Genomic DNA, 20,749 nt, shown 5'->3' on the forward strand with positions numbered 1-20,749 from the left:
TACGTTCCGAGAACTTAACTCGAACGCCGTAATGGATTTTTTATCGCGAGCCTCGGTGGCCGTTCGAACGGACATCGCACTTATTGTGTTGCCCGTCAATAAAATCACAAGGGGACTTCTAGCGAAGCGGACGAGAAAAACATCAATCTGTTAGCCCAAACTTTTTTGTAAGTCGTCGGAACACATTGCGCGTTTTTTTTAACCAGACCAATGTACATAGCCACCGCAAGCTACACTAAGCAATTACTAATAGATTCCTCACAATGTTCAAAATATTGTGAACATAGCTTAAGTTGAACAGCGCTACGAAAATGTAATAATACGCACATCCATTCACATCATATTCTACCTGTTGCTCCCGCCCACTATTGTTTCAGCCCCACACTGCAGATTACACTGAATCCTAATTAACTAAACACATTACAATTTCAAGTACATTTGAAAGTGAAAACTGAACGCCATGCTGTTTTAGTTTTAAACTGTTTTACACTCTATTTGTACTTATTTTACATTAACGGCTGCACACTAAGAGATATATTTAATCTTATACTAACTGTTATTTAATAAGAATTTTCGTTTATTTATTATATAATCATGAAAATATTATGTCTCTGAGTGCAGCCATAAAACAGAAGGACCCTCCTCTCTCTCTCTCTCGGATTACAATTGGGAAATTTTAAGTTTTCTGAACTCTTGTCTTCCACAGTGCTTTTTTCGCGTAACTTTCTGCCGCGCACTGTAAAACTCTGGAATGAACTGTCACCAGCAGTATTTCCGGACCGATACGACCTGCAAACCTTCAAGAAAAGAGCGTATCAAAAGGCCTTAAAAAAGCCCTTAAAAGGCCGGCAACGCACCTGCAGCTCTTCTGATGTTGCGAGTGTCCATGGGCGACGGTAGTTGCTTACCATCAGGTGACCCGTTGCTCGTTTGCCCCCTTATTTAATAAAAAAAAAATCTACTTCAAGACTTTTTACCCTTTAAGAGGCATAACGAAAATGTAATATTTCCATGCAATATACGAGTATTTATTTACATTGGCACACACTTCATATCGCGCACTTCCATTATCAAAGTTGCGCGGATGATTGACTGCTGTTTATAGAAACACCATTAGCGGCACCCGTCGAAAATTACTCCTGTCACTCAGAACTTAAGGTTTAAAATGGATCGTGGCGGTTGAAGGTTTCAGGGTTGGGCTGTTATCTGCACGTTGGTCAGACGGCCTCGCGGCGTCGCGGCCCCGGTGCACCCGCGAGTGTCACGATACCAATTAGCTGCAGAGAAATCTCACGACGCGCGCATACGATAAACGCACCTAGCTCCTCGCACATAGGAGTGAAAACCGCCTGGACGGAGCCAGGTACTTCGATTTTAAAGGTAACATACTAACATAGCGCGGCTATATCCTAAGCTGCGACCTAATTCCCAACACTTGCCTGCATTACATTGCACAATCTCTATTCCGAGATATTAACGCTCCTAAATCTGAGCGAAATTACGCGCAGCGCGGTATCAATGAGATTCTTGTCCCCACCGGCCACTATACTAGGAGAGGATTACTCAGTGCTTACTCTACAATCTTTAATAAAAGGTGATTTGAGATTTCCCTGAACAAAAATACGCCGAATCGAAACTGAGGCCTTCCCACTCTTCTCAACTGATGGACAGCAAGTTATCAGAAGCAAGAATTTATTTCTTTTAATGCCAGCTTAGTCAGACCCGTTATTTACATTATTGTTGTTTAATGAAACACACCGTTGTTGTAGTAGCTTTTACAATAAACATAGTTGATATTATGCAGTATCACTTGATCGTGAGGCGGACCAATTCAGAGGCCTACTAAAATACAGCCCTTGAACTGACTCCTACATGTGGTACATTAGAACACATTGTGATTAAGTATATAAAACAATTACATTTTAAAAATATTTTTTGCTGGCAGCAGAAAGTTTAAAGCGCAACTTATTTCAGAGGGGCTCAGTCCTAGGGACTTTAAATAGAAGTGTCGGCGTTGGTGATGGTAAAATCCTAGTTTCTCTTACAAGTCCTATTTGGCTTTAAACAGCAGCGTTGGCGTTGCTGATGATGAAATCCTAGGTTTTCTTCAAACCCTTGTGGCTTTAAGAGGGCGACTAACCCCAAAAATCAAACATCGTCCTTCTCTCTTCACACTCACGCCCGTCTTTCATATGCCAGGTGAAAAAGAACGACGCGGATTCATCGCCAAATTAGTTTTTTCTCAATAACTCGATAAATATACAAAATTTCAAAAATCCGCTAGATCGATCTCTCAATGATAGAATTTTATACAATGTCTTAAAACATTAACTTAGTTCAATGCACGGTTATGGCAATAAATGAAAAATTCGTGAAAGTTAGATGCATCTTTGTGATTTTTTTTTCTATCGAGAAAATTTTAAGATATCGTGTTTTTGCTCAGATTGAATTCTCGGAAATATAATGTAGTATCTAATTTTAGAAAATGAAACAATGCGAGGCTTATTTTCAAGTATAAAAATGAATTATAAAATCAACACTTTAGGGTTAGTCGCCCCCTTAAATAGCAGCGCTGGCATTGCTGATGATGAAATCTAGGTTCTCTTACAAATCCTATTGGCTTTAAATAGCAGCGTCGGCGTTGCTGATGAAGAAATCCTAGGGTTTCTTCAAATCCTTGTGGCTTTAAATAGCAGCATTGGTGTTGCTGATGATGAAATCCTAGGTTCTCTTCAAATCCTAGTGGCTTTAAATAGGAGCGTTGGCGTTGCTGATGAAGAAATCCTAGGGTTTCTTCAACCCCTAGTGGCTTTAAATAGCAGCGTTGGCTTTGCTATTGATAAAATCCTAGGTTCTCTTGTCTCTTCATATCCTAGTGGCTTTAAATTCCTCGACAGTTACTGTGTCGGGCTTGCTGATGATAAAATCCTAGGTTAGCGTTGGCGTTGCTGATGATGAAATCCTAGGTTCTCTTCAAGTCCTAGTGGCTTCAAATGCCTCGACAGTTAGAGTATCGGGCTTGCTGATGATGTTAACCATTAGTAGTGCGGGCATCGCGTCTCGCGGGTAGAAAGCCGCGCTTCCGCCCGGGCCCCATGGGCCGACCTCCGGGCTCCGACCGCGCACCGCCGCGCACCGCGCCGCGCCGTGACGAATGACAATGTACTACCCCACTTGCGCTGGGGACATTAGGGTTCCGTATGATATAGGCTCGATTATATTGCATATTGAGAATATTAAGTTGAGCATCGCTAAGTGACATGCAATACCTCATGTGTCCTAGTTCTTAGGTTCATGGCTAAGGCCTAAGTCTCACACTTTTTGTTTAAAACGATCTCCTAATTAGCGGAGCATCTTGGAGTAAGTCACCTACTTGCATTCAAAATACGAAATCCAAAAAAGACACCGCTTCTGTATGTTAGTCTATAATAAAAAATGGCGATCAAGAACGCGTAGAGAATTCGTCTATAATTTCCCATGTTCGACGTAGATTGTGCATTGAGCAATCATCACTATCCAGTACCGTATCCACCACGTTAGCCCATCGCGGAAGGCTTTTACATCTCATACATTTTTGTTCTTAAACTTAGTTGTCATAGTTAAAGACGGCAATTTATTCTAGTCAAAGTCGCTTTACTGATGTGTTAGTAACGTAAGTCTGACCCATCACCCAGGCCACACGTGCTAACTCGGCGGCGACGTGGTCAGGTTGACTCTACGTTATCAGCACGCGAACTGCTGATACTGCTATCAGTTTAACGTACCTACTGACTAGTCAAAGTGGAAGAGTTGCTATCGCACTTTCTACTTATGAGCTTCCAATTTTTAAGTATTTCCAAGCTTTTTTCAGGCAGGAGACATTTATCGGCTTTTCCCCATATCATTTTTTTGTTACTAGTTGCTACTTCTAGACTTCAATGGATGTTTAGTTCAAGACTTGGCTGGTAATCTCTACCAGCCAATCTTAAGATATTTTCACCGGGTTGTACCTACCAATCTAAGTTTATACGTCTTATTGTCAAACCTAAGCTAAGTTATTGTTGCCGTGGTGTATCCTCATGCGGTGGTCGGCACGTATACATTTACTTCATCCTTGTAAAGGTCACGACTTACGCAATGTACCACATGACGTATTGTGCATGTACTGTAGAGTGTGGAATTGTCGACCGAACAACCTTCATCGAGCTGGCGAATTTTAAACAAACGTCTTCGTCAAAACTCGAAAGCCCTTCGTCAACTAGTCAAAATAGTCCCTAGTGAATCTCCAGAACACGACCAAATACGTGCCACAAACGTGTATGTGTTCCTAAAAGAGTGTCCATAGTGTACGATGTAACTTATACAGGGGCAGCGAGCGTACCGCCAACCTACCTACATGTAGACGTGGCATCTAAAAATTCAAGCCGCGACGTCAGCGAATGCAGCCGGTCTCGCGCCATCGGGCTAATGAGTGTCGCGAGGGTGGCGCGGGCGGCGCGAGGGGGGGCGGGGGGTTCGCGGCGGGGGGCCGAGGGGGGTCGCGGCGCCGGGGGGGCGGGGGGTCGGTAATGGCGCGCGGCGTCGGATGTCGCCGGGGGTGCCGCGCCGCGCCGCCGATAACAAAATCACTAGAGAACGTACGTGCCGAGCCGAGAAGACACTTGACTTGATGCGGCAAATTTATTTACCCTGTAGCCCGTACAGTTGTTTACCTCGGAGATTCTGTAAAATTGATCCTTAAAACCCTGTTTTTAAGGTCCTGTTGCAGGCAAAATAACCGTGAACAGTCTACACGCCGCGTTGGAAGTTGGAACATTCAGCCTGTATAGTGTAGTTTTGCATACGTGATACGGTACGCGTCTTTCTCCTTTCCCACACTGCTTTATATGCGCTCTTATATGCGCTATGCAAAACGCAGCGCCAAATAAGGCAGCAGACAACAGAGTGCTAAACGAATGCACGTCCGTATCAACCACATGACGTTCACGTTGATAGTTGCAACAAAATAACCACAAAACGCCAAATGAGATCATAGCAGCTTCCTCAAATAATCTGGGGGAACGGAAGTACCCCCGCCAAGCCGCGCCAAGCGAAGAACGAGGGTAAAGAGTAAAGACAGTACATTTCAATTATATTTTCTTAAAAACAATATATTTTGCACTCTTAAACAATAATATAACATTATAACAAGACTAGCCACGAGTATACAAAACGTTTCCTCGAAATAAATATCACATTTTTTCACATAATATTAATATGACAAATGACACAGTTTAATAGCCTCAAAAATCAAAATATACTGCCACATCCAAAGATCTCGCTCCGCTCATATCGCCAATGCCCGAAATACAGTGCTCGCGACGCGACGTAAATCGCGGACGAGGGCCTTTGTGTGGCCTCCACTTGGCGCGACCTACCCGAGCGGAGCGGGAGCGGGGGCGGGCGCGGGTGCGGAGCGGACCTATTCCACGAACACCGCGAGCAAAACACGTCGTTATGTCTACTATTACAGCGTCCCCAGAAATGATTACTCGCAAAGATGTGTCGTGCTTAAACTAATTATAAGAATCAAAAGTCTACGTCGAGATAGAAGCCTAGAAAGGCTAAAATGTTATAAAATTATGTATTTATGTTAAGTACACAAAAGTTAACATTTCAATCACCAAGTAAAACTTCAAATAAACATGAAATTCTGGTTCACGTGAAAAATGATACACACGACAGATGGGCACGACAAGCCCACTGCCCAGAAGCTGCGCTAATCGGCTTGGATTTCAGGTACTCGAAGTGAATAAGAGTGATCAATACTGACAGTAATAAATTAGTAAAGAGGTTTTTTTCGTTTGGTGATCATGAGCCAAAGAAATGTTATCTTCTTATGTCCTAGTTGGGTATAAGCTTGTTAAGAGCTGTTGTCGAAAAATAAAAACAAGGCCGAAGACTAGGGAGTTACTAAATAGTACTTAATCATAAAAACAATGTGTAAGTATTTATAATAATTTAGTATGCATCGTCGTATGCACTGTGCACAACAACATACTCGTAATATCTGTGATTATTGAATTAAGTTTCTGCTTCACAAAACTAGGATTTTGTTTAGTAAACACTTTCATCCAAACAAATAACCGTATTATGATGGTGGGTCATGGCCATGGCCCATGGGTGATAGGATAGTAGTATATTCTAATTAGTAAGTGCATTGAAATAAAAGTGAAAATTATACGTGCAGTATCTTTGCTTCATCAACATTTGTGATAAGTGCGCTAATCAAGTCACTTGATAACGCCGCAGTTAATGACTTACTGCAGATTTTAGCTGATTACCGCGCGGCTTCGAAGAACGTGTACTATGATAATAAACTTACGTGATTTTATAATGTTTGTATAATTTAATTCCGAATTAAATTTTAATAATAAGTGATTAATGACAATGGATATGATATTATTTTACAAAGTCGTCTAACAATAATTGCAAAAAATCATACAAACTTATTAAAACAACAAAATGAACACAATATAGTATACCCACATTAGGTAACATAACATGAGGTACATCTGACAAGTCATCTCATAAGCAACATTTATTAATATGTCTTCGAATCAATAATCATTTTCCACTGCACGATTTGTTAGCAGACAGCAAAAGATACAAAAGTAATTCATGAATCAACTCAAGCTAAACCGTGCTATAAACTTTCGCTGGAAATGATAATAAAGTGATAACAACTCTATAATAAAACTCAAACAGTAAAAACACCACTAAAAGCTTCGAAACTAAGTTAGCGGGGATTATGCAAAAAGTTTTAAAACTTCGGTCAAAAGTCAGCTCGGAGTCGGCGGCGCGGCGTCGTCGTAGAAAGTCGATGCGCTCGGACTTACGATTAATTGCATTAATAAGGTGCGGAGGCTAGGCTGAATGTTTACGGGCGGCGGGGGCGGCGCGGCGAGCGGGGTGCGGGGTGGCGCGGGGCGCGGGACCGGAGCCACCGGACAAAGGAGAGGCGCGGCCGGACCGCGGCTGCCCTTATCAACCGGCATACAGTCGCCGCGCGCGCCCCGCGATGCACGCCTCGCCCCACACGCGCTGAGACGGACGGACGAACTAGTGAACTGTGATAGTGAGTGAAATTACACTTAAAACTGTGACCACGTGCCGCGCACTGCGCAACCCTTCACTTTTATTGGCGGGAAAGCTTTTATTATAACGCAAGACGGCTCATCTGTCAAAAATTGTAAACAAAACACACGTGCCGGCTCGCAAGTAAGTGTTTATATTTTTCCTCGTTAAGCATTACCGTATCGTTTTTCTGTAATACTGTGTTTTCTAATTTTCCCTTTATAAAGTTTGGTTTAAGTTTAGTTAATTAAATTGATAATAAAATATCTTTCATATACATTTCGTTACACTCGTGAGCAAATCTTCTAAAGTGCTTGCCGGTAGTTGAAAAAAAATTTGAGGTCAAACAAAATCTTTGTAGGTAATAAGGTAATAATTATAGGTGCTAACGTTTTTTTTTACTTCATTTCAAAAATAACAAAACAAGACTTGGCGGTGGCACTGCCGTGGCCTGTGGCTCCAGAATATTTTATAAGAAGATTCGCTGAAAAAAACAGAATCAGTAAAATAAAATGTTTCGAAAGTTATTATTTTTTTTATTCAGGTATTTTCAACTTTCATCTTGTACTAGTATTTGGTTAGAAAATAAGGTTTAAACACTTCGCTTAGCAAAATATGATCAAAAATTTACCGGAAACTAGGTAATTATTATAATTTATATTGCTAATGTAACAAAACCAATGTTTTGCTATTTGATACCCGTACAGCTACATGTCACGGAAGAGCAGGAAACATAATATTTAAAATGCAAGAAAATGTACGATTTCCGCGGGTTTTACTTTTTCGCGCACGAAGTCGTGGGCAGCATTGAGTTCCAACTTTCTTAAACTTTTAATTGATGTTACCTATCAGAAAAATTGATTTTACTCCCAAAATAACGTGTTCAACCTACGAGGCTTGTCGGAAAATGGAAGAAAAACCGATAATTCACGTTTATTTTTTTAAACCATTGGAAACATTATAAATCGATCCGTAGGAGTTCAAAGTCTCAACTTTAATAAGAATTAATAAGGCTGTCATAAAAATTATAGAAAACAAACCTGAAAATGTAAAAACAGCAGAAAATAAGAAAGTTCTAAGTACTAATAAAAAAATCTATAAAGACACACGTGTTTTTATACAAATAACCAAATAACATAGAAAACCGGTAAAATGTAAAACATAATATTAGTCATTTAAACCAAGACAAGTCAAAGTAATTAGTAAAGTAAATATTTTTTTGTTATGATAAAGTTTATATTAGCGACACGTAACTCCATCTAGCGGTGTCGCGGCGCACTAGCCGGCTGCAAGGTCACCGTGTCAACGACCCGCCAACTTTTGCCGCTCACTGTTGTCGTAGGTCATAATTTTATGTCTTCTTTTTGTTTATGTTTTCGTCGCTATATTATCGGATGCGTATTACGTAAACACATTAGTAATTTGGCGTATCGAAAAGTTAAGTAGGTAGTACCTGTACCTTTATTATTACTATATTTTGATTTTTGATCGAAACACAGAGTGTTCGAAACACTTATTATGGCTAGACCTATAATACTATTGCAGTTCTAATACTGCTTCGGATGATTTCAGCGAAATATAATTTCTCGAATTTACGTTATTTTGGTAATAATATATTTTATTCAATAGTAAACAACCTAATCAAACCTACGTTTTTATTCAGTACCCTATAGCCTGATTTTCTTGGAAATATTAATCTTTAATATTAAAGAAAAAGCCGTTAACCCAATATCGTTTAAATGTTTGGCATTTATTGATGTACAATCTTGTTTTTTCTAGTTTTAATGTTAAGCAGCTTAAAGATTAGGTACCTACTTCAGTAAAAATTTAAATGTTAACAACTTTGTGACTCAGTAGAAAACTTTGTTATGTAGTTTTCTAATTTTGCTTTAACTAAAATATATTACAAGTCAGATCTATGATCGAATCGTTCGACAGTGTTGAATAACAACTCGTTGTATACTTTTGAAAAAAAAACCACTGAACATCAAAACAGTGCAAGAGTCAAGAATAATAATTAATACGTACTTACTAAAGACTTGAACCCAACTTTCATACGTTAATTTAAATTCTATCATTGTTTTATAAAACAATTTTACTAGGACAGGTCCTATAGTGCTGATTTTTTGTTACAGTAAGCGAGGGGCCAAAATGACAACAAAAGGGAAGCGGCCGATGCGGGCCCTGACGCCGGGCGACAAGATCGAGGCCATACAACGCGTTAACGACGGCGAGTCCAAGGCGTCCGTCGCGCGCGACATCGGCGTGCCCGAGTCCACGCTGCGCGGCTGGTGCAAGAACGAGGACAAGCTGCGCTACATGACCTCGCGCCTGTCCTCGCCCGACACCGACAAGAGCAACGACGGCGAGCCGGCCGACAAGCGCGCGCGCACGGAGTCCCCCGCCGCGCCGCACTCGCCCGCGCCCAGCGGCCTCGACCTCACCCACGCCGCGCACGCCCCGCGCCCCGCCGCGCCCGACGCGCCCGTCGAGCTCACCACGCGCCGCCCCGACCCCTCGCCCCCCGCGCCCGCGCCCCGCGAGCGCCGCCCCGACCCCGGCGCCAGCGTCTCCATGAGCGCCATCAGCCCGCTCTCCGGCCTGCCCCACCTGCCCGCCCTCTCGCACTCCCACCTCGGCCTCAGCTTCAACGAGATCGCCACGAACCTCACGCTCCTGGCGCAGCTTAACCCCGGCCTGTCGACGCTGGCGGCGCAGCCCGGCAGCCGGGCGCTCCGCTCGGTCCGCTCGCCGAAGCCCAACGGGGTGCTCAACTTGAACGAGAGCAAGCACCGGTCAAAATCGAACCACTCGTCGGACCCGTATCGGCACTCCTCGTCGAAGTCGCACCACGGGAACTCACACGCGGCCCCGGGCCACCCCGTGGACGACTCGCTCTGGTACTGGATAAAGACGCACCAGGCGATGTTCGACTTCTCCGCGCAGACCGCAGCCGCGCACCCGCTGCATCTAGGCAAGGCCGCCGAGCCGGCGCCGCCGCCGAAGCCGGTCGCGCCGGCGCCGCCCGTCAGCTCGCACCTCGAATTCAACCGGGACGCGTGGCTGTGGCAGTACTGCAAGCAGATCGGCGGCGCCGTGCCGCTGCCGGAGGACAGGCACAAGTCGGCTTCGCAGGTCCCGAAGGACAAGTCGGCGGACAACATTCTGTACTCCCATCTCACCAAAGCGAAGCCGGAGGACGATCGGGGGTCGGCGGCCACCCTGCCCCGGGACGCGACGACGGCCAAGACCGCCCCGGAGACGCCGGCTCCCGGCGGCGAGCAGCGGGTCGCCGCGCCCGCTCCCAGCCCCGAGCCCGCCGCCGAGAACAAGGAGCCGTCGCCCGAGAAGCCGAGCGAGGTCGGCCGCAACCCCTCGAAGGTGCGAAACGTTCTCGACAATCTCCTGTTCAACAACAACAACAACAATAACAACCAGATAACGAGCGAGGACGCGAAAAGCGCGAGTCCCGCGAACGGCGAGTGGGAGTCGGGCACGCTGGAGGCGCTCGAGCACGGGGAGAAGTTTCTGTCGTGGCTGGAGGTGAGCGGCGACCCCAGCGTGACGCGCACGCACGTCCACCAGCTGCGCTCGCTGCTGCACAACCTGCGCGCGCGCCGCGCCGCCGCCGCGCCGCCCGCAGCGCGACACTAGGACGCGCGCGGCGGCCGGCGGCCAGACGCGAGCTACAGGGACACACTCAATTATATCTAAAATATGTAAATAATTTAATTACGTCGTCGCCAGTAAGCGTTCACTTGTGATATGTGTAGCCAAATTTGCGTAATTTCTTTGTTCTAAAAGAAAAGCTATGCATTATATGTCATTATTTTTAATTTTACCTAGGTTAGATAAAAACGATGTTATCTTGTGAATAGTCTCGCGACTAAATAGTTAATCTATTACGAGTTTATGATTAATTTATGGAGCAGATGTTATAGTTACTGTACCTATATCGTGTGAGTGTCGGTGGATTCGCGCGTTTCTCTTCGATGCCCGCGGTGCGGTCAGGCCGCGGGCGTGCGACGGGCGGCACTCGCGACGTGGCCGCGCGTCGCAGACGATTACATTCCTAGCTGTGCCCCAGTGTACTGTATAGCTGTTCGACCCTCTGTTCTACCTCAGTCATTATGCTAAGTCACGTCCTTTCCCCGGCCCCCGGCGCTCCTTTGGCGTTGCGGCGCCGCGCGGGGTTCCCATACCAAATAGAAAGGACGCGAGCGTCGCTCTTGTGCCAATCGTGTCTACGAGGTATATCGTTAAGGTTTCGCTGTGAAGTGTGACTATCGCGTCGGAAGTCGGACCACGACTCGTCTGATTGTTTTCTATTGCTCAGTATTTTTAAACGGACGCCATGTCTCGACTCGGAATTGTACTATAATAATATGTATTATGTTAAATTTAACAGTAAAAATGCTGTGATCAAAATTATATAAATTATGAGAGATTATATCGTAAGTACATTCCTATTATAAAGTGTATTGATAAAGTTTTAAAGTGAATAATTGTCCATTCTGTGGAATCATTGACCTACGTCTCATTTTTTCAGAGATCAAATATATAAATGTCACTAAAAGTAGATTAGTTACCTTGCATAAATTAGCTTCACTGAAAATCTATTGGACATAATATTTTCTACAAAATTACAAATTGTATTAAAATAGATATAATCTTTACACAGTTTGTGAACCTAAAGAATGTTAAAAAGAAATAAACTTGATTGAACCCTATGTACGCTTTTATTTCCCAAAATTCTTCTCCATTTTATATACATCATAACAATAAATAATAGTAAGTGTCTTAATATCGCACAGCACACTAGCGAGTTGAGAGCGACTAGCGAGTAGCAGGCGGGTGCGTGACGAGTGACGAACACGTAGCGAACTCGCGGTGAGCTCGCTGCTTCACGCTTGTCACTCGCTAGTGTGTTATGGTCCTAACGTGCGATCTGAATAAATCCGCAATATAATTTATTAATACAATATTTTTTTATTATTCTACCAACTACCAAGTTCAATAAATACGTCGCATGGATACTAGTTTCGATCGTATACATATAATTACAGAGATAAATATTTTGTTTTCAAGATCAGAGTCAAGATCAAGTCTTGAAGACTATAATATTTAAATTTTACATTTATAATTTAAAGTACAAGATTAGACCTGAAAATGTAATATTGAATTGCTCACTGCGAAAAAATTGGTCATCTCATGAAATATTTTCATAATGGTGGTGCCATCAATGGATCAGTAGCACATAGTGATTATATTCTCTTTGCAGTAGCATAGCAGTTATTATTTAGGAAACGTGGATTCCGGAAGTTTTCGAAATGCTTTTCAAACAAATAACGGCTTATGTTTATATAACTTAATAAAAACTCCAATTCAAAATCTATACTAATATTATGAATGCGAAAGTATCTCTGTCTGTCTGTCTTGCTTTCACGCCAAAACTACCGAACGGATTGTAATGAAATTTTGTATACAGATAGTCTAAAGCCTGAGAAAGGACATAGGCTACTTTTATACTGGAAAAAAGGGTTGTAAGGGGGTGCAAATACGAAAATTTGTTCAAATTAAGTTAGTTCCAAAAAAATCATACTAGATGGCGCCGTGCGTCTCTTACATCGCGCTAACACTTGCCCAACATCTTTCTATAAGACCCACGTCTTATAGAAAGATGTTGGGCAAGCGAATGTATCATCATACATTCAGGTTTTTTTTTCGATTGTTATTTCTTTTTTACGTTATTTAATAAGTCAGTACTTTATATTATAATTTAATTATATACAGTGACGTAACCTTAAACCTATCAATGATAAATAGTTTATGGGTAAAGTTGTGTAATTGGGGGGCTAAATAAGCTTTAAAATTTGGCATAAAATATAAAATTTAATTTAAAAAAAATATATAGTATGTGCACACTGCACAGCTGTTTTGATTTAAGGGGTACCAGGGTTTTTTTATAAAAGCTTTTGACACCAATTTTGTTGACATCACGCGCTATAAACTGAAGTCCACGCGGACGAAGTCGCGGGCAACAGCTAGTCTAAATAATATTAAGTACCTACTTAAATTAATAAAAAATCCAAATCGTGTCGCATAATGAAAATAACTTTCTTGTCATGCCTTCAATTTAATAAAATTAGCCAGTCAGTCAAGTCAAGACATCGTTTTAGTTGTTTTTTAAACACCAGAATCTAAAACATTGTATTTTGTGGAACATGCATACAGAGACATCTAGCGTCCAATAGCAATATCATAATCAAATTACTTACCTTGAAAGGTGAAAACCAAAGAAATGCTTCACTTACCTGCAACATAGGCTTCCTCAGAGGCTCATATTCGAAGTAATCAGCTACAAGTGAAGCTATTCCCTGCCACGTGGTCGTATCAGCATAACACAGTTTCGTGGGTCTGATGGACGTGCAAACTTGTTTCTGAAATATTTTTAAAGACATAATACTTAATATTATTATTAATTTATTATTTATATTATAATGTAGATTATAAAACTGAGAGATGGAAATCCGAAATAAGTAAGTAAACGTACTACATTTTTTTACGCGCGAGAGTGCGCGATTAGGATGGAAATCTCAAAGGCAAGAAGTAGTTGAGTAATAGGAATGGAGTAGGACAGGTCATGTAACTCAGATGCACGGTGCACCCGACATTTTAAATAGATGGACACTGTGCATGACAGCGCCTGCATCGCGATTTAATGGCGCCTGCATCGCGATTTAATGACGCCCGCAGGCCGCAACTCCGTTGCGCCAAAATTCGTTTATCCCGGGATTAAAAATAACTCCATACCCAAATTTGAGCAAAATCGGTTTAAGTAAGTGGTTTGAGCGTGAAGAGGTAACAGACAGACATACAGACACACTTTCGCATTTAGTACCTATCCAGGATAAGACTGAAGGTCTCAGCCCAGCAATGGAACACGATTGACTTGGTAACGTATTTCTTTAATCACCTGGAGGCCGCATTCATTAGGGGCCTGTAAAAACAATGGCTTTCTAGCCTTGTAATGAAACTGAAACTGTCGCCGAAAATTCTCCGCGTATGCCAATAATAACTTCTCTTTGTTCGTATTTGTGTAGTAGCTTTCGGGGAAACATGTCCGCTTTTCGAACACCGGTTCTTTAATCTCGGGCCAACACAAACTCACTATGCCCAGTTCGTAAATAGCATTGTTCAAGGTGTCGATTGTGATAGGATCATTTATAACTTTTAAACCAAAGATTTTTGGTGGAATTTCCTCAAACTGTTTGCTTTCATTTGGACGATCAAATATATCATTTGCAATGTTTTCATTCACTTCCAAAACGGGATCTAAAGACTCCACTTCTGATTTTCTCTCTGGAGGATCGAGAGTAATTTTAAAATTCATGTTTAGTTTATACTTTTAAATAATTAGGTCCTTTACTAAGTAAACAATCATTTTACCAATACTTCAGAGTTCGTTTCAGGCTGAAAAGTTGTCTGTAACCAAGCAACATGAAATAATAGGTATCGCGCGTGCATCGCTTCGAGTACATTTACAAAACTTCATAGCAAGAACGAGGAAAAAAGTAATAGTTCTTCTTCTTCTTCTTCTAAGTAATAGTTATCTATGGTAAATTATTGTCAGGTGTCAAATTCATATTGACATTTGACACACGACAGCTGTCACTAGTTTTGTCAATTGTCATCTAGAAGAAAAAAAGAAAAAAGTGCACTGTTTCGATTTTATCTTATTAAATTTGTATTGCGATTTAATCCAGAATCAAAGGTCGTGTCGCTTAATTCCTCGTTATTAATGTAAGAATTCACTAACCGTGATAAATTTTGCTTTCCGTGACGCATTAAAATTCTTTCCCATTGTTTCTGGCCTCTGGGTGCATTGAATCAATTTTTCACGAAGTTCGTTTAATTTTTTCCATACAGAGATAACAACAAAGTTTTATCGCAATTAACTATCAAGTACTTTGCCCGCAAGATGGGAAATAAATCGTCTTTGTTGCTGCGGGAAGAAGAAATAGCACAAATTCAAGAAGAGACTGGATGTAAGTTTTTCCTGTAACATGGAAATTGTGAAGTGTGCAACCAAATGTTTACGACCGAGTCATGATATAGCTTTTTTTTACTTTGTAACTAAACAGTGTTTTGTAAAAAATCAACAGTATAGTCACACACTCGACTCGCGCAGATTCGGCTCACAGTAAATTGATTTCTTTGTTTTCAGTTACTCCAAATCAAATAGAGCGTCTCTATTCACGGTTTACGTCATTGGATAAGAATGACTGTGGAACTTTGTCCCGCGAGGACTTTTTACGCATTCCTGAGCTGGCCATAAACCCTTTAAGTGAAAGAATAGTGCACTCATTCTTTGCGGAGAGTCATGACGACCGTGTCAACTTCTTACAGTTTATGAGAGTGCTATCTCACTTTAGACCCATCAGAAAGAACAGGGAAAACAGACTGAACAGTAGAGAAGAGAAGTTAAGATGTGAGTGTTTTTGTGTGATATTACCTTTTTCATCTTTTTGTAATTTATGATTGTTTGTTAATTTTTGTAAGTAGTGTCTCTTAAAAGATACATAGGTACATTCTAGTCTTAGATGCATAGCTTTCTATGATGAAATCTGAAAAAAATAATTGTTATACACACGGACGTAAAAAAAATACGGACGGATCGCCATTAACAAATGAGTGAAGCACCCTTAATAAGCCCAGGCGATCATACGTACACATCTTGCACACGCACTCGCACTGTAATAAGCCGATCGTACCGCCATTACGCAATTAGACTGCATCGCGGTGACACGTCTTTGTCATTCATAAATAAAAATAAATATGCCATCTTGTGTTGTAAAATGGTGCAAGAACAATACAACCTTACACAAAAAACATCAAGGAATAATATTTCATAGGTAAGATAACATATTTTTAAAGTATTTTGATAAAATAATGTAAATATTAATTCAACTTCAACAGGTCAGTAATGTCCATAACAAAGTGGGGAAATTTTCCCCAAACCGGGGAAAATTTTAAATTATTTTTAAATAATCAATTAATTTTATTGTCTTTTATTAGTGTCATGTAAGTATTTAGCATACTATTGACCAGTAATTAGGCAGGAATACAATAATAGGGGTGTAGACAGTAAACGAAATCTAATACAAATTATTGTTTTTTTGAGAGTTTGTATTATAGAATTACCGAAAATGGACATATTTTACTTAATAACTTTATAATATTTTTTATATTTAATAAGTGATTTTTTTAATTGAAATAAGAGTGTATTTATTTTTTATACATATTTTTAGGTGTAACAAAATACTTATGTACTATCAGAGAAGTTGATTCCTTAGCAAATCGGGGACATAAGTAGTTTGGTTGCGTTACGTCAAACCCAGCCGACAGATCACAATTAACATTGAATTGACATAAGTATTCGACCAAATAACGTTGGTCTGTCAATTGCATAGGAATCAACTTCCTTGATGGTACATCTGTAAAATAAATATATTTCCTAAAAATAGTCTACACCCCTATTAATTTCTTAATTTACAAAAGTGGATATAATTGTTGTTTGACGACCTCTGTGGCTCAGTGGGTGGGCTGTCGGTAGCTCAAGCCGGGGGTCGCGGGTTCGAATCCTGCCGACGGAACAAAAAGTTTCAAAGTTCCTGGGTCATGGGTGTGTATTAAATATGTGTATCCTATAATAAAAATCTTAAACATATGTATAGTATAACAGTATTAAATATATTTCCGTTGTCTGGTACCCGTAACACAAGTCCTTCAGGTACTTAGCACGGGGTCAGACTGACGTGGCGTAAGCGTCCATAGATAAAATTGTTGTCTTAGATTTCCTTCAGTAGTAGAGGAGGGAAGGTGCTATTGGTGTAGTCACCCGAGCGTCATTGAGACCTAGTAGGAATGAAAATATTGAATGGACCTCTAGACCAGGAATAAATTTAACACCATGTTAGGTGATTTGATTTGACGTTAGCGCATGGTAGAACTCTCGATAGCTCTAACAGGCCGTTAACTGATTTAACAAGCCATTATTTATTTAACATTACTTGATTGTTTGATGAAACGGGACTTAAGTATCTTATATCTTTTCGTATACAGGTTTCGTATATAGGTTTCGGGGGCGATAAATCTATCTAGCTAGGAATTATTTTTAGAAAATGTCATTTTATTCGTGTTTTATCGAATACCGAGCAAAGCTCGGTCAAATAGCTAGTAATAATTTTATTATTGTAAATGTTTGTACATAATCATTATTACTAATAATGTTATGTAAATAATATACTTCTCTGTACGTAACATGTGTTTTTTTCTATCTATAGTGTCATAAAAATAATATTTTCATTATGACATCTTTAACAACCGCTTACATTTCTGAAGCGAAAAAAACATAAAAATATGTTTAAGTATAAAAAATACATTTAACTTGTCTGAGTTTACAAAATTTAAAAAGTAGGGAAATTTATGATTTATATGGCAACCCTCATATCACGCACACGTCCTACACGGGCGGCCATAACAAGGCTTCACTCGTGATTATAAGAAGGTTACGTCCGTATTTTTTTACGTCCGTGGTTATACATAGAACATTTATTGAACTAAAAGATTTAGTATTTTTTGTAGTATTAAAAGACTTATTATTAATCATTTATTTTTACTCTATTTCAGTTGCATTTTCCATGTATGATTTGGACAATGATGGTAAAATTTCAAGAGATGAACTACTTGCAATCCTACACATGATGGTTGGTGTGAACATAAGGTATATTTGATACTAATAATTAATATTCGACATCATGACATACAGTAAGGCCACAAAACAGAGGTATGATTGATCAAAACACTTCAGACATGTGGCTCCATCGCCATTTAAAGAATTCAATACACCCGATGGGTACAATATCTTTCTAGAAACAACATTTTTCTTTGTAGTTGGAACATTAGTAAAAAATTTGAATAAAATAGTTACAGATTTATTAAACTTCCATGGGCTAATATTATGATTGCAATTGGAAATTGTTGATAGAAATTTATTATTGGTGCTGTATAAAAAACGAAAAATCCTGAATTTAATGAAATTATAAAAAAATTGACACTTTTATTAACGGCATCACCGGAAAGCTCTTCAAAAAATAATAAATTTTAATAATAAGTGACTTTTGATTGTGCATATTTCGTCCATTTTGTCTTGCATACTTGCATGCATTTTTCGGCACTTTGATCGTGCATATAAGCCGATGTCTAATTGTTATTCTTAATGAAAGTATGAACATAATATGATTTGCTTCACATGGGAATTTTATTACAGTGAGGAGCAACTATCAAGTATTGCTGAACGCACAATAATCGAGGCAGACACAAATAACGACCAAATGATTTCTTTCGAAGAGTTCTGCCGAGCCTTGGAGAGGACTGATGTTGAGCAGAAAATGTCCATCCGATTCCTAAATTGACCCCCCAACTCCTGAACGGTCCTTGTTACCTATGCCTTAGGACTTATTCTTGCGGGTCTCATCTATGGGCTTATAAACAAAGAAATAACATTGCATTAGTGATTTTTATTTTTATATCATTTTTATAGGACAGTAATTATGATAGTGTAAGAAGGGGTACCTTTAGCACATTTACTTGTCTCATTTTTTCAAGATAAGCTATTAAACTCTAAACCTCGAGTACCCTCTCTAGCCTCACTGTTCCTATATTATGTCGTCTTTTGTTTTGTAATTGGTGTAAATATTATCATGTATGTATGCATGGGCGTACCCAGTTAAAGGCAGGGGCGGGGGGGGGGGGGGGGGGGGGGGGCAGGCATTTGGACCCCCGGGAAGATAAAATAAACATCAATTTTCCTGGCAAGTGGGAATTAAAAATGTGTAAGCTAAAATCCTGGGTACGCCCATGTATGTATTTTGTTAAATATAGATATTAAATTGTGTAATTTAGTAATATTACAGAGTAACAATGAGAAAATAACATACATATTATAAATTAATAAAGGCTTGTAGATTAGGCAGTTGTATATTGAAATGAGTTGGTAATGTTAATAAGTAGTAACAAAATTACATGATGACATGGGTGAGTACAAGTTTAATGTTATAGCTAATAGCTATGTGGTGAGTTTGTTATAAAATAATTATGTAGACATTATGATTTCAATATTGATGTTATTCAGTCCGTGTTACCAGTCCTAACAGGCTTAGGCTGGAGATATATGCGACCTCCCGAACACGCGGTTGCGGCCACATGGCGAGATGACAAGTGAATGTATGAAAATGACAACGCGGCCGCGCCGCTATTTTAATAAATCGTTACACACATTGGCTTGTGGTCTCGCGGTGTAGCGGCCGTGTAACCACGCGGTCGCGCCTTAAGACATTGTTAAAAGCTTAGTGGGATACACTAAGAGCAATAATTTCGCACTTTGTTCGATCCAAATCCGAGATTCACGGATGATGAATATAATTGAGGTATCCACAAGGCGGATTCAATGCGTAAGCTATCATAGAATATATAAGTCTACTTCTGGCCATATTTTCACGGGTACGAAGCAAACGTAGTGAGAAAGTGCTCTCAGGCCGGCCTTAGACGGACTGCATCTGGCAGTGCGACACCGACTGCAAAATGCGTTCGCCGCACGGCGATCTGCAGTTTTCATAAGTACTATAAATTCATATCCGATATACCTCTCGAGCAGTTCTTGAGCGGTCGGTATAAAATTCCAACGCGACCGACGCGATCTAGAGCAGTCGGTTCCGAATGCAACTTGCGGTCTGTCTATAGCCAGTTTAAGAATATGTTGGATTACTAGTAATAAAAAATGTTTTAAAAAGAAGTTAAGTAAATTCTTTTGTGGAAAGCTTCACAAAATATGTAGAAGAAATATCGTTGTCTATGCTAACCCCCTCGGTGTAAAGCTGTATACTATGATAAAAAGATATTTTTATTATATTATTATGTTCATATTTATTAAAATTAAAATAAATTGTTGTTTTTTAAAACTTACGTTTTGGCTATATTTAATACCAAATCCCAATAAATGTATTGAATGTTACAAAAACTAATAAATAAAAGAAAAATGTATTTGAATAATACATATATTTAATTTCAATCATTATTTTACAATAATTATTTTTAAATTACAATTTAAAACCATTCAAGGTTCTAAATTCCATACTTCACAAAATTGACGATAAAATAAATTTATTTGTTACGATTTCGTCTACCTTAGTTATTGATAATCGTTTTTTATTGTGTATCTCATTACATGTTTATAAAAAATCTATTATAACAACAGCAACACAAAATATAATTACACATTCAAGTTAAACAATTAAACAATCTGAGGCATTTCATGCTTATTGCATAGAATTTCGATATCCATGTATTTTCTGACAAAATCCCTGCAAGTTAATTCTTTAACTGCCTCAAATGCTTCAAAGTGTATCTGTTAGGCACACACAGCACTGTGAAATTTAAACAGCACATTCCAAAGAGGAAATATTGTACAGTTCGACAAGGCTGTTTATGAACGTGGTGAGAAAAGGAACTAACGCTTCTATCATACAAAAACGTCATTTTTGACAGTTCTTTACCAGCAGCGCCCATTGACACATTCATTTAAAGCCATAAA

At 39.9% G+C, this 20,749-nt stretch overlaps 3 protein-coding genes and 1 long non-coding RNA gene across 5 annotated transcripts in view; 3 read left to right on the forward strand and 1 right to left on the reverse strand.

The window, feature by feature from the left end:
* LOC121726504 (coiled-coil domain-containing protein lobo-like) overlaps positions 1 to 14,516 on the reverse strand; it is a 143,709-nt gene extending 129,193 nt beyond the window's left edge. Inside the window, exons 1-2 of the mRNA XM_042113890.1 lie at positions 14,072 to 14,516; positions 13,410 to 13,535 (exon numbers count right to left, since the gene is read on the reverse strand). Of these exons, the coding sequence (XP_041969824.1) occupies positions 13,410 to 13,535; positions 14,072 to 14,488 (543 nt within the window). The 5' untranslated portion in view covers positions 14,489 to 14,516. The remainder of the gene's footprint in view (positions 1 to 13,409; positions 13,536 to 14,071) is intronic.
* Positions 708 to 20,670, forward strand: LOC121726505. Its single transcript, XR_006035545.1, has 3 exons — positions 708 to 718; positions 7,323 to 7,326; positions 20,278 to 20,670. It is a non-coding gene; the product is annotated as an uncharacterized LOC121726505 (long non-coding RNA).
* Positions 6,942 to 11,825, forward strand: LOC121726501 (protein distal antenna). Its single transcript, XM_042113887.1, has 2 exons — positions 6,942 to 7,239; positions 9,231 to 11,825. Exon 2 carries the CDS (start codon positions 9,247 to 9,249, stop codon positions 10,747 to 10,749), a length of 1,503 nt encoding a protein of 500 aa, XP_041969821.1. The 5' UTR covers positions 6,942 to 7,239; positions 9,231 to 9,246; the 3' UTR covers positions 10,750 to 11,825.
* Positions 14,794 to 18,667, forward strand: LOC121726503 (calcineurin B homologous protein 1). Of its 2 annotated transcripts, none has more exons than XM_042113889.1 (5): positions 14,794 to 14,869; positions 15,025 to 15,143; positions 15,323 to 15,586; positions 17,788 to 17,881; positions 18,428 to 18,667. In XM_042113889.1, the coding sequence occupies exons 2-5, from the start codon at positions 15,077 to 15,079 to the stop codon at positions 18,570 to 18,572; spliced, it is 570 nt and encodes a 189-aa protein (XP_041969823.1). In that variant the 5' UTR covers positions 14,794 to 14,869; positions 15,025 to 15,076; the 3' UTR covers positions 18,573 to 18,667. The 2 variants fall into 2 exon arrangements, with proteins under 2 accessions (XP_041969823.1, XP_041969822.1); XM_042113888.1 differs by having other exon boundaries at positions 14,802 to 14,898.
* Positions 20,671 to 20,749: the final 79 nt, after the last annotated feature.

Source organism: Aricia agestis, chromosome 4 (genome assembly GCF_905147365.1).
Source record: "Aricia agestis chromosome 4, ilAriAges1.1, whole genome shotgun sequence".
Taxonomy (NCBI): Eukaryota; Metazoa; Arthropoda; class Insecta; order Lepidoptera; family Lycaenidae; genus Aricia; species Aricia agestis.